This window comes from Rhamphochromis sp. 'chilingali', assembly GCF_963969265.1.
Source record: "Rhamphochromis sp. 'chilingali' genome assembly, chromosome: 12".
Taxonomy (NCBI): Eukaryota; Metazoa; Chordata; class Actinopteri; order Cichliformes; family Cichlidae; genus Rhamphochromis; species Rhamphochromis sp. 'chilingali'.
Window position 1 is genome coordinate 15,310,570 of NC_137939.1, and position 15,967 is coordinate 15,326,536.

A 15,967-nucleotide genomic window follows, 5' to 3' on the forward strand; every position below is an offset into this window, starting at 1 on the left:
TGCTACTGTAAAAACAAACCCTGTATGGCAACATTCATTAGACATGCACAGTAAAATAACATGCAACTCGAGAGCGAACTGCTTTCTCTCTTCCAAATACAGATCACTGAGTCCAATCTGCAATGTAATCAGAGTATCATAACCATGTGTCATATGATATATTTACTTGGACACCTCAGCCTCATTTGTAAAGTGGTAACAAATCCCAGTCAAAAGGTCAGTGTAGCAATACCACACTAAAAATACTTAAATAAAAGTCCATTCATTTCAGTTTCCTCGATACAGTTACAGTCAGTGAAGATAAACTTTAGATATTGTTATCATTCTTGTATAGTTCAACCTGTAATAAGTTACTTTCTAAAGCACTTACAACTGTCAGTGAGTTTAATATGTTTAAGAAGAATATTTTCATCTAAACTACACTGGTGAAGTATGAAGCAGGCAAAAACTGGTAGATATAAAAGTACTAGTATCCACAACTTGCTACATTCCTCCATTAAAACTAGATTTGGGTGAAATGTTTTATGTGCTTCAGAGTAACTGGGAAAGAATAAAAAATAATATTATTTCCAGGTTATTTCCATACTTATATTTATGATGATTTTAATTCAACCACAAAGAAACATGTTTCTGCATGGGGTTTGTCAAAAGGCTAAAGTCACTGTTTGTGTGTGTGTGTTTGGGGCGAGGATGTGTGTGTGTGTATGTGTGTGTGTGTGACAGAGCCACAAATATTGAAACTGTAATTTCATTTGCTTTTTCCATTAAAAGAAGGATTGAGTAAGGTTTATGAAAATGTGTTTAAATTTGTGTTTTTCATAGATTTATACTACATGCACATGTGCAGTTGGTTTTAGTGTGATCGTGTATGTGTGTTTACGTGGGCGTGCCCTCCCCAGTGGCAGTTTGTAATCAGCTGTCAAAGTGGGCACTGACCCCATCGCAGCATTTGAAAGCTGCATGCTGGGAAACGAAAAGCTTTCAAGTCCACTCGTGCAGCAGCAGCAGTGAAAGTGAAGGACAGGCAGCACAGACATTTAACCTGCACTTGTTCAGGATATTGATTAGCTGCATTTTGTCAGTTGTAAGAATGGTGGTTTAAGCCTATGCATTTTTTGTGTCTGTTTGGATTGCCATTTTTTAAACTCCAGTGACTTTATCAAGAACAGTAAAGAGCAAAGGTAAGATTTTATTATGGTTAATATGATAATCATGGCTAAAGATGGCAAACCACTGACAAAACAGGTACTAAAAAAATCTGCAATCCCATTTTTTGTTTTCGGCGAAAAATGTAAATGTCATTCAAAAGTTTTACTCATGCATAGCAAGTATAACAATGTGTGTGATTTAAAAAATAAATAAATAACAACCATCTGACTGGATTGGTAGATGTTCTTGATCAAAAAATACCCTAATAGTATGAATGATAGTATAAATTTTATTTGACACTGGAAATTAAAGTTTTTCAGAAACAAAAGAGCCATTTCTTGAAAAAACTGCACTCTTACTTCACCTGAAATCGTAGATTTGGTTTTTCTTGCAGAATATTGTGCTGGCGTCTCAAACCTCAGGTTAAAAATTTCAGCTCTGGCTTTTGATTTAACCATGGATAAAGATTCAGAGTCAAACGTTTGTTTAATATGCTCATTTATGTTCTTAACTTGGGATTTAAATCAGTATTTTTATCTTTTCAAACTTTAACAAAATCTTAACATAGTTAATATTTTTAAAGTATTTAATGGCTGTGCACACACCCTATGTGGCTCTATCACATCAGCTCTGACCAAAATTTCGATGGCATGCAACAAGCTGCTTGCACAAACAAGGGATTGAGTTTTTTTGATTGTTTGTTTTTTCGTGGGAGAGCAATTTTAAATTTGAAAAAGCACTTGCTTTGTTTTTGCTTTATGTTTGGCTAAAGATGATTGAGCTGGGCCTCCCTGATGGCAACCTGATTGATGAGTTGATGGAGCTGACAGCACAGAGCCTCAGTCACCTGGAAATCCAAGAACACTTCAACGTCATCAAAGAGATCGGACGAGGGAAATATGGGAAAGTGCTCCTGGTTACACATCGCTTTAGAGGTATGACTGCACTTATTCTTCTTAAAGAAGAGTATAACCGGTTTCCTTCTATGTGTTATAAAAATCTTTTGTTTCCCAGGAGAAATCAGTTACAGAATTTACCTTCTTTAATGTTAGGAGTTTTAAAATTTCTTAATACATGGCAGAAAATTGTTTTTTATTTGCACTTAGCTGTTGTATTATCACAAAAGGATGCAATATATGATGACATATAATGTTTCTGAAAAGTATATATTCAACAGACTTAAGACCAAAAACACGTAGTCATTTATAGTCTACCAAAAGTCACCAAAGTTGTTCTTTTTGTCATGCCAGACATCTCTGTGGGTTGAAATAAAATAAAAGCTACTGAGAGAGAGAATGCTTTAGTGAAGAAACCTCAGGTTAAAAATTTGGGAAAACTGCTACTTGAAGAAAACATAAGGTGTATGATGTCTTCTGATTCTGTGCAAATCTTGAAACCTGAATGACCCAGTGCAATTGAGTCAAATCAAAGCGGAGCAATAAAGGTGTCAGTGGAGACAAAGTAGACAGCCTGAATGCATAGCATGGGGTTGCAAAGGGTGGCTGGCTTGAGGCCTGGAGGTTCTCAATTTGGAAACAGCTAGCGTGTATGGGGGTGACCCATACACGCTAGCCTACGTTTTGGAAATACTCTGTTGTTGTGTCTTAAATAATTATCATATTCAACTGTCATCAGTTTGATTTATCTGTTTAACAAAGTAACACAAACATGTGTATGAACTGGGATACTAATTACAAAAACATGAATGATCTGCAGGGACTCCCATGGCATTGAAAGTGATGCCCAAAACTTCAACTAAGCTGCAGGGCTTTCTGCGAGAGTACTGCATCTCCTTGCACCTGTCCTGCCACCCCTGCATTGTGGGTCTTTTTGGCATCGCCTTCCAGTCTAATGAGCATTACTGCTTTGCCCAGGAGCTGATCATTGGAAGGGACCTTTTTGCTGTCATTCAACCAAAAGTGAGTCAAACAATTGCAAAATAAGACTACAACTAGAGCCATAATAGTGGGTTTGTAAGATTGTAATGTAATGTAAGCATTTACTTGAATTTACTGTCACATGTGCACCATCTGACTTTAGTGTGTTAAGACGTCAACTGTGAATTGAACTACAGAGTGCAGTTGAATTTGATGGCAATATTATTAGTTTTGCAGGTATTTTGTCGTAAGCCAACATATTGGCTCAGTGGTTAGCAGTGTTGCCTCAGGAGAAAAGGGCCCTGCATTTGACGGGTTTATGTGTGTTTCCTGTGTTTCTGTGTATTTTCTAAAGATGTTTGAGTCCCTCTGCAGGGACAGAGTTGATACAATAATGTACTTAAGATGTATCTTCTGGCCACCAAAGGAATGTAAAGGAAAATGTATCTCACTGTATCTCAAAAAAAAAAAACCAAAAAAAAAAAACCAGTCAATCAAAATGAAAATCAGTAGATTTCTGCTGTTGGCCCTGGAAATCTGGGGACGACCCCTTCAGCGCTGTCCATAAGCCATGGCTGTATTCAAATCTTCCTAAGATAAACTTGGGACATTTTACAACATTAAGAGGCAGACCCATCAAATATACAGAATTAAAAGATTCTAACGGACCGGGTTAATTTGAACTTAGGCTGACTGAATTAAACCTTTCACAACCAATATGAATGGTTTTCCAAATTTCTTGAACTCACATTCATCAGAAGAAAACATTTAGATGTTTAATGTTTGGTGAAAGAAATGATGAGCACTAGAAATATATTAAAAACGACTGTATCCAGCTTCTATATTAGGGTCACAAGCCCATCTCCAATTTCATTTGTTCTAGGTGGGTATCCCAGAATCCTCAGTAAAACGCTGTGTCCTTCAGATCGCCAGTGCTTTGGAGTTCATCCACACCCATGGCTTGGTCCACCGTGATGTGAAGCCTGAAAATATTCTTCTGCTGGACAATCTCTGCTGCCAGGTGAAGCTGGCGGACTTTGGACTTGCCCAGAAGAGAGGAACCCTGATACGTTTTATCACAGGAATCCTTCCCTATATGGCCCCTGAACTTTGTTCTGTAGCTCTGCCCGAGGGCCAGAAAGAGGTGACTGCTCCACCTCTGAGTGTGGAGCCAAGTCTGGATACCTGGGCATTTGGCGTGGTTATCTTCTGCATCCTCACAGGCTACTTCCCCTGGGAACGCTGTGTGGACTCGGATGACTTCTACGAAGAGTTTGCAGATTGGTGGAGAATGGAAAATCGATCTAACGCTGAGGAGGACATCCCTCCTTTGTGGAAAAGGTTCACTCCAGTAGCCATGGAGATGTTTGGTAAACTCCTGGCTCTGGATGCAGGAAAAAGGTGTTCAGTGGGAGATGTGAGAGCATATGTGGAGAAGGACTGGCTGAAGAAGGTACCGGGTAATGATCAGCAGTAAAAGTCGGGGGAAAAGGGAAAAAAGAAAGCAGCATTTCTCTGGATTTTGTAGCTCCTTATTGCTTAAAAACAATAAAAATATATGATGTAGCTCAAAGCCAGCGTGTGGTTTGCAGTGATCTTTAATATCATTCTGATGCCTTTGTCCTTGTGTAAAAGCATCCTAAGACTAGCAAATGTCTTGTCTTACTGACCATTCAAAATATCCATCTCACATTTGAACTGAAAATCATCAATAAAACTACCAGGAACATCGTTAGACTGTGGAAGGAAACTAAAGAAACCCACCAGATATGGAGGTAAAGGACTCTGTGAATCCAGAACTTTCTTGCTGTGAGGAAGCAGCACCATCTTGCTGCTAGTACGCAAAACAGACAAAAAATAAAACGGGAGTTTTCTGCATGTATTTGTTGCATTTAACTAATAAAAAAATTATATAGTAACAGTAAATTGGTGCGTGGTGATTGGCAGAGGTGCCTCAGGAGAAGATGGCCCTGTGTTTTGAGTTTGCATGTTCTCCCTGTGCTTCTCTGGGCTTTCCTCAAGTCTTTGAGGTTCCTGATTCATGTTGCCTATCTTGGCTCAGGCTACTCTTACTAAAGAAATTTAAGTTAAATAAAAGTTAACAATACAACCTAATTATTTTTAAGGTAATGTCTTTTTTGTATATGGGATGATACAGACTGTATGTTAAAATACGTGTACCTTATGGTACATACTAGTGGTGCAACGGATCAAGGTTGATTCGTAATCTGAACTGATCCCACTCCACAGGTCGGCATGCACGTGATCAGAAGATTCGAAAAAGAAGAAAAAAAAGTATGTGTAGGGTGCGCGTGGTGGATCTGTCAAGCGATAGTTATGGCCAGCTTAGCGGTCCAAGTGGCGGAGCAGAGGAATTTGCGGTATTTAGGTCCAAGTGGCGGAGCAGAGGAGTTTGCGGTATTTAGGTCCAAGTGGCGGAGCAGAGGAGTTTGCGGTATTTAGGCAGCCCTTTGCTGCCCAATCTGACCAGGCTAAAGCTATTACAAAAGCTATTACAAAAGCTATTGGGGTGTTTAAAGTTATGGCTGAACTGTCCCAGGCATCTTCTGTTGCCTTAACTACTACAAATGGGTGTAGCAATGGAAAGCTACGTGACCGTGACAGCTCATTATATCACAGCAGAGTGCGATAGAATGAGCGGTATGTATTATTGTAGGGTCTAACTTACAATATAAAGCACCTTGAGGCAACTGTTGTTGTGATTTGGTGCTTTATAAATACAATTGAATTGAATTGAATTTAGTGGTAGATACAAAGCCCTGTACTGCCCTATATTGTACCATATTTTTTTAAATAATTGAGTGGAATGAGTGTTGAGTTGAATGTTTTTAACAGACAAAAAATAATTCAATAAGTAAATGTTAAATTTATGTCTTTTTTCTTTTTTTGCTGATCCAAAAATCCGATCCGTGACTTAAAACCGTGCACCACTAGTACATACAGTATATTTGAGGTTTTGAGTAGTATAACACATAGACTGTGCCTGCAGGGACAGAGTTGAATTTTATTTGAATTTACGTCCACCAGAAATACAAATGACCTAATAATTGCTCAACAGCTTCATCTATGAAATTTATGTTTGATTCCTGCAAAAACAGCATAAAATGAGAAAACAGATGCAAAACAATAAAAAAAGGAGGGAACAGAGACGGTTGCAGAGAAACCGAAACAATGAGAAACTGACATACAGAAAACAATTAACGCAGTTGCAGCAGAGTGCTTCTAGTTTTTCATACACTGCTTTTGTATTTTCGCTTAGTTTCTGTGAAATAAACAATGACATGGTGTAATAATGATGAAGACCAGATGATTTTTCTTTATGTTCTTATATGTAAAAACTAAACATTTAAAAAAAAGTGTGTGTACCTAGCATGCAAAAATATACAATTCATGATTATATGTTCTGTAGTTATATGGTTATTTCTGTCTTATGTACAAAGAGAAACCCCAAGAAGTTGATTCTGTTTATCTGGACGCAGCGTTTTCAGCGGGAGAAACATTCTTCTTCAGTCTCAGCTGAATGCAGGTTTCCCCAAATTTATACACAGTAAATCTGCATAATGAATGAAACTAGCACCACTGACGATCATTAATATGCAAATTGTCATGACCACTGATCAGTGACGATTGGTCATGAGTACCATTCACAGATAAACATCTTTCACCATCTTACAATGCTGTGATTGCAGGTCACGGCTGAAATACACACAGTTACATAAAACAGATCAAATTCATGACCTCACGAGTTATTTTTTGTACCCCATCTGCCATACTTTATTGACCTTTCTTTAACAAGGTTACATGCATAATCTCATGCAGCTTGTTCTCCACTGATAGATGTCTTGCTGTTGCTGTTCACGTACACGAGACACCAGTGTTGCTTTCTGATTGGAATGTTTCAGGATCTGAGGATGGAAGAACCAGACTGACCAGAGTCTTTAATGTGTTTTTCCAACTCTACTCCAACTTTACTATATTTTTAGGACAGTACATGATAGGTTTGTAGCATAAACCTATTCGCTGGAACGTTAAGACAACATAATTACACTGCAAGCAAGACACAAGTAGGCAAACTTCTTCATGGTACTCGTGCACGGGAGAGAACCGGACAGGCACCGTTCCTTCGCTTGACCCCAGTAGCTCTCGTCCGTTCTCCCGTATCACTGTCCTTTTATTGAGGTTACATGAATATGCATAAGTTCATTAACATATGACGTCTACATACACAAAGAGTACCTTGCCTGTGTGTGTGTGTGTGTGTGTGTGTGTGTGTGTGTGTGTGTGTGTGTGTGTGTGTGTGGACTGCTGATCAAAGGGTCAAACATCCTTGGTCAGGAAGAGGGTAGCCTCCCCCTCACCCTAGATGGTTCATCCTAGATAACACGGTGAGGAAGTCCTGCAGTTCATCTAAACAAAGAGCACTTAGACTAGAACAGACGCAACTACGTTAATCCTACCATAAAATAATAAGACACGGTATGACCTCTCATGCTCCCAAAGTGCTGTCTAATACACACAAAGTTTGCAGACTATCAAGGATCAAAACCTCTACCAATCTACAACTAATTACAAAACTCTAAGCATATATAAGTAAATATTTCTAAGCATAAATGACAATCAACAATACAAATCTAACATTTCCCCCCTTTTTGACCTTTATGCCTGAAAAGTTCCCAGGTATGAATACCTCATGTCTGACAGTTTCAATGCAAACATTTTTATACTCAGCATATGTCAAATCACCCTAAATTACTGAAAAGGTACACAGTTCAACAAATGTATTAGCAGTTATCCCATTCATTGAGCTCATCTCATGGCAAACTGCATCTTACGAGCAAACAAAGAAATTGTTAATTTAATAGTGAAAATAAAAAAGTAACATTTTCAAAAACATCTCAGCTTGGTAATGCTTCCTCCAGGTGTGCACATCACATGTCTCTCTGCAGAGTGGTTTGAGTTCTGCAGGGCGTCATGAATGTCTCTTCCAGTTGTTTCCATCGTTGTCCATAGGACCAGAGTCCAAATGTATGTAGAATAAACATTCAAACATACCAGTTGGTTTTGTTGTTTGTCAACATGGTTCTCAGCTATTTCCAAAGCTGCAGACCTCTCAGCACTCTAGTTTTATGGCCTCCCATTACCTCACTTCAGGCCTTCGTCCTGTGAGGGGGATATTTATGACTCCTTCATTGTCCTTCATTGTCCATACTCTGCAGAAAACACCTCTGTGGAAAGGGTGCAGGGTTGTCTTACTGCTATTATGATCCCAGCAGCCTTCAGAGTGTCATCGTATGCACAGTACAGTGGCACAGCGTTAGGTGATGTTCATAGGAAACTGCTGTTATCACCACCATAGCTTCTGGTTCCTGTGCTTTTCACAGAATCATGATGTCATCCTCGAACTCCTTCTACGCTGTCGATGGAGCTTGGCACGCTCCTCATCCCCTGAGTGTTTATGTTCCAACGCTGCTGAAGGTTTAAGGCAGAGCACGTCGTACACCTTAGTCGTCTTCCTCAGCGTCAATATTGAATCTTTCATTGTATTTAAAATCTTGCTGTGGGAAGTCTCCTCTTGATTTCCTGGAAGCTTAGTAGCACAGCTCTCTGTGTGATGTCTGCTGTGCTGAAGATGATCTCTGATCCTCCTGAAGCCTCTCTCCCATCTTGTGGACGATCCTCTCCTCTATTTTGCAGGCAGTTTCATGGTCCTTGCTGTGGCTCCAAGGTCTGATTTCATGATGGGTCCCAACCAGCTTGATCTTTGACCTCAACCACTGCCTGGTCCTGTCAGCTATGCGCTTCTCACTGGGCCTCTGAAGATTTCTCAGGAGATTACTGCTGCACCTGTATTTCCTTGCTAGGAAGACAAACTATTTGGAGAGTGTGTCAACAATCATCAAACCACATTCTTTAGTTCAGTGAACTTCACTTATAGGCCATCAAAGCCTCATCTGAACATGGGTGCACCACTTGCATAGGTTTAATATTTGTAAATAAAACGGCTAATCACACAAATCACTGCAACAATAATAAAAAACATTGTTTAATGTTAATCCTTGGACCCCTCCTCTTGACGCATGGACACACCCATGCGTCAACTCACCAAACCTGGATTCCAGTCTTAAAGAAAAAGATTAGCTAGATCATATCCCAGGCAACATCAGGGCATCTCCTCCCCTGGAGCAGCACCACCCTGGACCTATAATCCTGCAATGAAAATGTTAGTGTGTTTTGCATATTAAGTTTGCTTAACACCTGGCTCTCCCAGGAGCCTGCATACACACCATCATGGCCTGGAAAACAAAATCTGGAAGTAAAATCAAACTCCATACCTGTAAACAATTGTATCATAAGAACAAGAAGCATTCAACATCAGCAAGACAAGTGTCATGTGCAGGTTTTCTCAAATCAGTAAACTACAATTATTTTCATAAGTCGCCTCAGACATGGATCATCCCATGTACTCAGGCAACATTAATGTAATCGGTGACTGCTCTTAAGCAAAGTCACTCCACTTATATATTACTATGGGCTCAAAAGTGGCCAGCTAATGAGCCCATATCAAACTATCCCAGAAACACTGTATCTCTTATTTGTTTTACTCATGTCACTTGTCCGTTTCAGCTGAATCTTCCACAGCATTCTCAAAGAAACTAACATTAGCAATACATATTGACTGTAGTCAGACAGAGGTCAGACACAGGTCAACAGGTTCCAGAGGTGCCATAAAAACACCATAAAGTCAACCCTAGCTGTGGAAAGAAGTAACACCAGTTCTCAACACAGGAAATTTCACACATGTTATTCACATTATCAAAGTAACCTTCACATTTTCCCATCAACACAACGCAACAGCATCACCACTCATAACCCGTAAACACAGTTTTCCTCACACATAAACCCAGAAATCCTGTAGTAGGAAAAAACATCAACCAGTTGTCCTGGTATAAATCGCATCATCAATTCACATGAAGAACTGGCATGCTGTAAGAAAAGAAAATGCAAATATTAGCGCTTGCGCAGGCGTATGCATACTTTGTCACAGTTATCTCTGTGAGCAACTCAAGCCTATGAATAACACACCTGATAAATGCACAGACACAGAAAATGGCATTTAAAAGGTTAAATCATCATGCAACCTCGAGTGTTGCTGTCATCTTTCTGCTCCTGTAAAAGGAAACACATGGGTTCATCTGCACCTTTGTCAGGTGGGGGTTAGCTTCACACAATCATGTTCAGTCAGTCAGTCAGTTATTTTAAAATTCTTACTCATTCACTCAGTGGTTCCTTCTTTTGCTAATTGTGGAAATTATCATCGCATTCGTTTCCACGCTCAGCAAAACGACGTTATTTCAAAAAGAAAAATAATTTAGACTGGATTTCCTCGTTGAATCCTTTTTGGGGGGGACTCTCATTTCCTAATTGTCCCAAATAAGTGGCTTTCTCCTGAACCCATTTTAAATGTGGAGAAACTCACTTGCAACAATTTTCTTGACGACGTGTAACGCTTTTAATTCCCGACTTGCAGATCTGCTCAAAGAAAAGAAATTCACAAGCAAAAATCAGTGCTTGTTCAAAAATGAGAAATAAAAAATAACAGAGATTATCAAACCAAACTCTCAGTGCACTGTGAAAGTATCAAAATAAAAAGGCCTTGTTAAGTCATGACACAAACTCCTCATCATCTTCACAACAGGAGAAGAATCATCAGCTAGATTCACTCCAAACCAACCATCAACTGCACAACACACAACATAATCCTAATGTCATATTAGCTATGAGTTTAATTACCAGGTCTGTGCTCTTCACTCATTTAAGCCACAGATCTATTTTATTCAATTTTTCCTTTTTCCCTTCATCATAAAACATGTGACATGCTGTCATGCACTTCACAAAAGACGTTTGTTCTGATGTATTCAGAGTTGTGTATCTAAATACAGGATTCACTCGCACATCAAAACAGGAAACTCAGTGTTTTAGAGTCTCCACTCAACACACAACAACTCCAACACATCTCATTCACTCATACTAGAATTCAGTCACCTTTCATTAATCTAAAACCGATCAACTAATTTGCATATCAGCTATTAACCCACTAAGTTGACAGGACGACAGAAAAGCATGTTCAAAATAGTATCACAAAAGACAATTTCCCTCATACAGTAAATTACATGTGCTGCCTCAATCAAGCAGGAAGCTTCTCCCAATTTACCATTTTAACAACTAAATTTATTGTCTGATCACTGGTTGGTCAAACCAGGATCTTTTTTCCCACAAAAGTTAAACTGTTGTCCTGCAACCTGGAGAGTCAATTTTTTGCATTGGATAAATTCAGTATTTAATAACAAGTGTCTGCTAAATTGACACTATTTTAACACTGATGAAAGATAACAAGCTAATTTTCATTGCATGGGTTTGTGTTATTAGGCAGGTCTAATGCATGTCTGTGGAGCTGCATCTCCAGCAGAGCATGTTCTTAAAGCTGCCTTTCCTACACACTTCTCTGCTATTATTTAATCATTTCTTAACTAATGTGCTATGAGTCTTCATGAGTCATTTTGTGTTTGGAATTGTTAGTAGGGTTAATGCATGTTCTGCTTGTGTGTGTGTGATTTTGTATATGTTTCTATTTTCGCAATGTTTCAGACTCAGTCTCAATTTTCCAACTTAAGCAGTCAGTTTTCTTTTCCCCAGGTTTGCTAACCCAAATTTTGATTTCCCACATTAAATAATTCCTATGTGTTCTCACCTAGTCTTCTCACTCTGTTGTCCTCTCACTCTTTTGTCCTCTCCCACTTCAACAGTCCCGGCAGTTCTCCTTCAGCTTTGTCCTGTCTAGTAGCTGAAGTGCTGCTGCTGCCTTCTTGGGCGACTTCTTAGCAGCTGCTGCCGGTTTCTTGACTTTGGCCGCGGCGGGCTTCTTGGCTTTGCTCTCAGTAGCCTTGTTCATCTTGAAGGATCCGGAGGTCCTGGTGCCCTTGGTCTGCACCAGAGTGCCCTTCGCCACCAGGCTTTTGATGGCGGTCTTAACACGGGCCTTGTTCTTGTCCACATCGTAGCCTCCGGCAGCCAGAGCCTTCTTGAGAGCGGCCACAGACAGGCCGTTGCGCTCCTTGGAAGCGGCCACGGCTTTCACAATCAGCTCGCCCACGCTGAGGCCGACCTTCTTGGGCTTGGAAGTCATCGTCTTCTTCTTCTTGGCCTGAACCTCGGCGCAGGGCGCGTTTATGATGGAGCCTTTCCCACCACAGCGCTGGCACGTTGAACGCATCATGAAGGGTCCATTTCTTTCATGTCGCTAGCCGCATGTGGCTTGCCCGAGTCACTCAGTCCTTTTTGAGCATTTCAACATGCTGCCGCCGCAGACCCTGGCCTCAGATCCAGCAAGTTTAGCGCGCTGATCTCCAAAAAAGTCCCGATGGCCAGAAAGACGTCAAATAAGTGTCTCGTGCTGAGAACTCAAACAAAAACTCCTCTTCACGCTGCCATCTTGCTCGCCCCTCCGTGAAATTCAACCAATCAGACAGGAAGATGGGTTTGCTTTCTTCTTCTGCTGCTGTTTATCCACATTGCTGCTGCTTTGCTGGGACTTTTTGTGCTCAGGACTTGCTGCTGTCTCTTTATCATGTTATTGCTTTGGAGCTGCATTCCTTATCTTCAGGGAGGAGTGAGCTCGCTTGTGAGGTTGAGAAACACATGGCACTGTAAATAAGTCAGCCAGAAACTTGGCCTGCATGTTTCCAATGATGTTAAACTATAACTTTCTTCCGACTGTTGCATGTGGAAAATTGATACAGGTCTGCTTTTCACCTGAAAGTGACAAACTAAAACATGTTCATTATTATCATCACTGCTTAATCAACACACATCTCTCTCTCTCTCTCTCTGTCTGTGTTTGTGTGAACAATCCTTTCTTAAAAGCAGAAAATGACATTGTAGTTGTTTTTCGGCTGATCAACACAAAACCTTTTTCCTATGATTATTTCTCTTCGTCTACAATGTAATTTGTCTCTTTTTCACTCTTTTTTTTTTCTTCACAATAGCTGGTGGTCTGCAAAATCACCGCTCTCACTCACAATCAGAGGCAATCACTTTTGCACAGTGCACAAAAACACTGTGATGTCAGACACATTCACACTCACTTTTTCATCTGCATAAATAAACCATATGGCTGGAGATATGTGCCATGGTGATCCATAAGCATGATCACCAGTTTATTTAATTATTTTTAATCCAACAAAACAAATAAACAAAAACATGATGCTGATGCTACACACACACACGAGTCAAGGTGCAGAAAAACTGCTCATGGAAACGCTGCACACTCTCTGTTTCCCTCTCTTTGAGTAGTTCTCAGACAGCTCTTGATCTGATAATGTGTACCTTGCTCATCAGCTCAAAAAACAAAAACAAAACTGCAACGCGACATCACACAGTAGTTGCATGCTCTGCCCACAGTGGCAAAGTCTTACACTTACATATTCAACACAGCTTCTCCATCATGTATTTTTAGATGTTTCATACAGGGTTGAGCATATTAGTTGTTTTCACAGATGTGCTCTATATCTCAACAATGGCTCATAATAAGACGACCGTCTTCCACACAGGTCAAGTGCCTCTATGCACTTCATGAGTTTAAATATTTACCTATATCACTTCACCTCACATGTCATTGTACTGAATTTAAGCAACCACAAGCTTAATGTAGATTACTTTTAACAACTATCCACCTCAATTAAATCTATGGTCTGGCACACAGGCTGCTGTCGATCAGGGCAAGCTAAAGAATAAACATTGTGTCAGCAAGGGGTGGGGGGAAAGCCATTCACCAGAGCATATCTTAAGTGCTGCTGATGTGGGCTGGCCTTCTCCACAGCTCTCCAAGGCTGGTGTGTTTTCTGAAAACTTCTAACATTTGAATCTCTTCCATTTATAAGCCTGCGATTAACCGCACGGCTCAGGTCCGCGTGACCGCGCTCGCGTGAACCCGCGCAGCTGTGGAGCCGTCGCTCTCTCTTTTTTTTTACATAAATACTTTGTGCTGCCAGGAGCAAAGTCCAGCACAAACGTCTGTCTCCCTCCGACTCACTCTTGGTTGCTTAGAAACCCATGATAACAACAACAGTCGGTGTCACAGACCACATGTTCTGCTCCGCACACACTCACACACAACAACAACAACAACGACGACGACAATGACAACAACACAAAATAGGCCTACTGTCCAGCACAATCTGGACCCCGTGGAACTTCTCAACACCCCACTGAGCGGTGGAGAACTCACTACAGTACCCCACACAGCGGTCTGTATTTCGCCCCACTAAGACGGCGAACCAAAAAAAAAAGTTCGAACTGCGCAACTCTGCGACTTAATGCTTCTGTACAAAAAACCCCACTGAGCGGCTTTGTACATCGCCCCACTTAGACGGCGAATTTTAGCCCCACTGAGCGGCCACGGACAACGCCCCACTGAGCGGCGAAGACGTAATTTTAGCCCCACTAAGCGGCCACGGACAACGCCCCACTGAGCGGCGAAGACGTACAGTTATAGAGTTGGACTCTAAACTTACTCGGTGTTGCTTAGCGTGTAATATCAGCCTCGAATCCCGCCAATCGCCATTCATCGAGGAGAAAAGACATACAGCGAATCCACAGGAACTTCCTGGCTGACGTCAGTCTTTCAGCGTGCCTCTCCTCCCCTCGGTGAATGCGATTCCAGGGCTCCGGCTCGAAGGACCAATTAATGATAGGTTTGTAGCATAAACCTATTCGCTGGAACGTTAAGACAACATAATTACACTGCAAGCAAGACACAAGTAGGCAAACTTCTTCATGGTACTCGTGCACGGGAGAGAACCGGACAGGCACCGTTCCTTCGCTTGACCCCAGTAGCTCTCGTCCGTTCTCCCGTATCACTGTCCTTTTATTGAGGTTACATGAATATGCATAAGTTCATTAACATATGACGTCTACATACACAAAGAGTACCTTGCCTGTGTGTGTGTGTGTGTGTGTGTGTGTGTGTGTGTGTGTGTGTGTGTGTGTGTGTGTGTGTGTGTGTGGACTGCTGATCAAAGGGTCAAACATCCTTGGTCAGGAAGAGGGTAGCCTCCCCCTCACCCTAGATGGTTCATCCTAGATAACACGGTGAGGAAGTCCTGCAGTTCATCTAAACAAAGAGCACTTAGACTAGAACAGACGCAACTACGTTAATCCTACCATAAAATAATAAGACACGGTATGACCTCTCATGCTCCCAAAGTGCTGTCTAATACACACAAAGTTTGCAGACTATCAAGGATCAAAACCTCTACCAATCTACAACTAATTACAAAACTCTAAGCATATATAAGTAAATATTTCTAAGCATAAATGACAATCAACAATACAAATCTAACAGTACACAAACTGGGGTCTTCTTTCAATTCACTCTGGGACCCAAGTGCACTTCCAGGCCTGTCATACAAAAACTAATACAGGCAGTGTATTAGTAGCAAAGCCAGTGGAGGAATTTGGCTCACTGACTGTAGAGTGGTGTGTTTTTGCCCCCTTCCTAATTTCCTATTTTTTCAGATCCACATTTTAAATGAAATGTGTTTATTAGTTAATAATTGGTTGGGCCACCGTTAATAGAAACAACTGCAATCAAGCATTTGCAGCAACTAGCAATGAGTCTTTTACAGCGCTGTGAAGGAATTTTGGGCCACTCATCTTTGGAGAATTTTCATAATTCAGCCACAATGGGGTCTTTTGTGACCTCCTGAATGAATTTTAGCTCCACTCTTGAGGTAATTTTGGTCGGCTAGTCACTCCTGGGAAGCTCACCACTGTTCCAGGTTTTCCCTATTTGTGTATAATGACCCTGACTGTGGATCGGTGGAGTCCCAAAGCCTTAGAAATGGCTTGTAACCCTTTCCAGA

At 40.9% G+C, this 15,967-nt stretch overlaps 2 protein-coding genes across 2 annotated transcripts; one reads left to right on the forward strand and one right to left on the reverse strand.

Annotated features, from left to right (window-relative positions):
• Nucleotides 1-1,921: 1,921 nt before the first annotated feature.
• On the forward strand, nt 1,922-4,503 carry LOC308407441 (serine/threonine-protein kinase SBK1; the record flags this gene model as incomplete). Its single annotated transcript, XM_080899074.1, has 3 exons — nt 1,922-2,084; nt 2,866-3,068; nt 3,910-4,503. The coding sequence occupies 3 exons, from the start codon at nt 1,922-1,924 to the stop codon at nt 4,501-4,503; spliced, it is 960 nt and encodes a 319-aa protein (XP_080755200.1).
• A 2,618-nt stretch (nt 4,504-7,121) lies between these two features.
• Nucleotides 7,122-15,398, reverse strand: LOC308408051 (histone H1-like). The gene has a single exon (XM_080900113.1). The coding sequence runs from the start codon at nt 12,319-12,321 to the stop codon at nt 11,845-11,847; it is 477 nt and encodes a 158-aa protein (XP_080756239.1). The 5' UTR covers nt 12,322-15,398; the 3' UTR covers nt 7,122-11,844.
• Between the last annotated feature and the right edge of the window lie 569 nt (nt 15,399-15,967).

Excerpts from the sequence above, each read along its gene's own strand:
- LOC308408051 (XM_080900113.1), bottom strand. The coding sequence starts at position 12,321 with ATGATGCGTTCAACGTGCCAGCGCTGTGGTGGGAAAGGCTCCATCATA.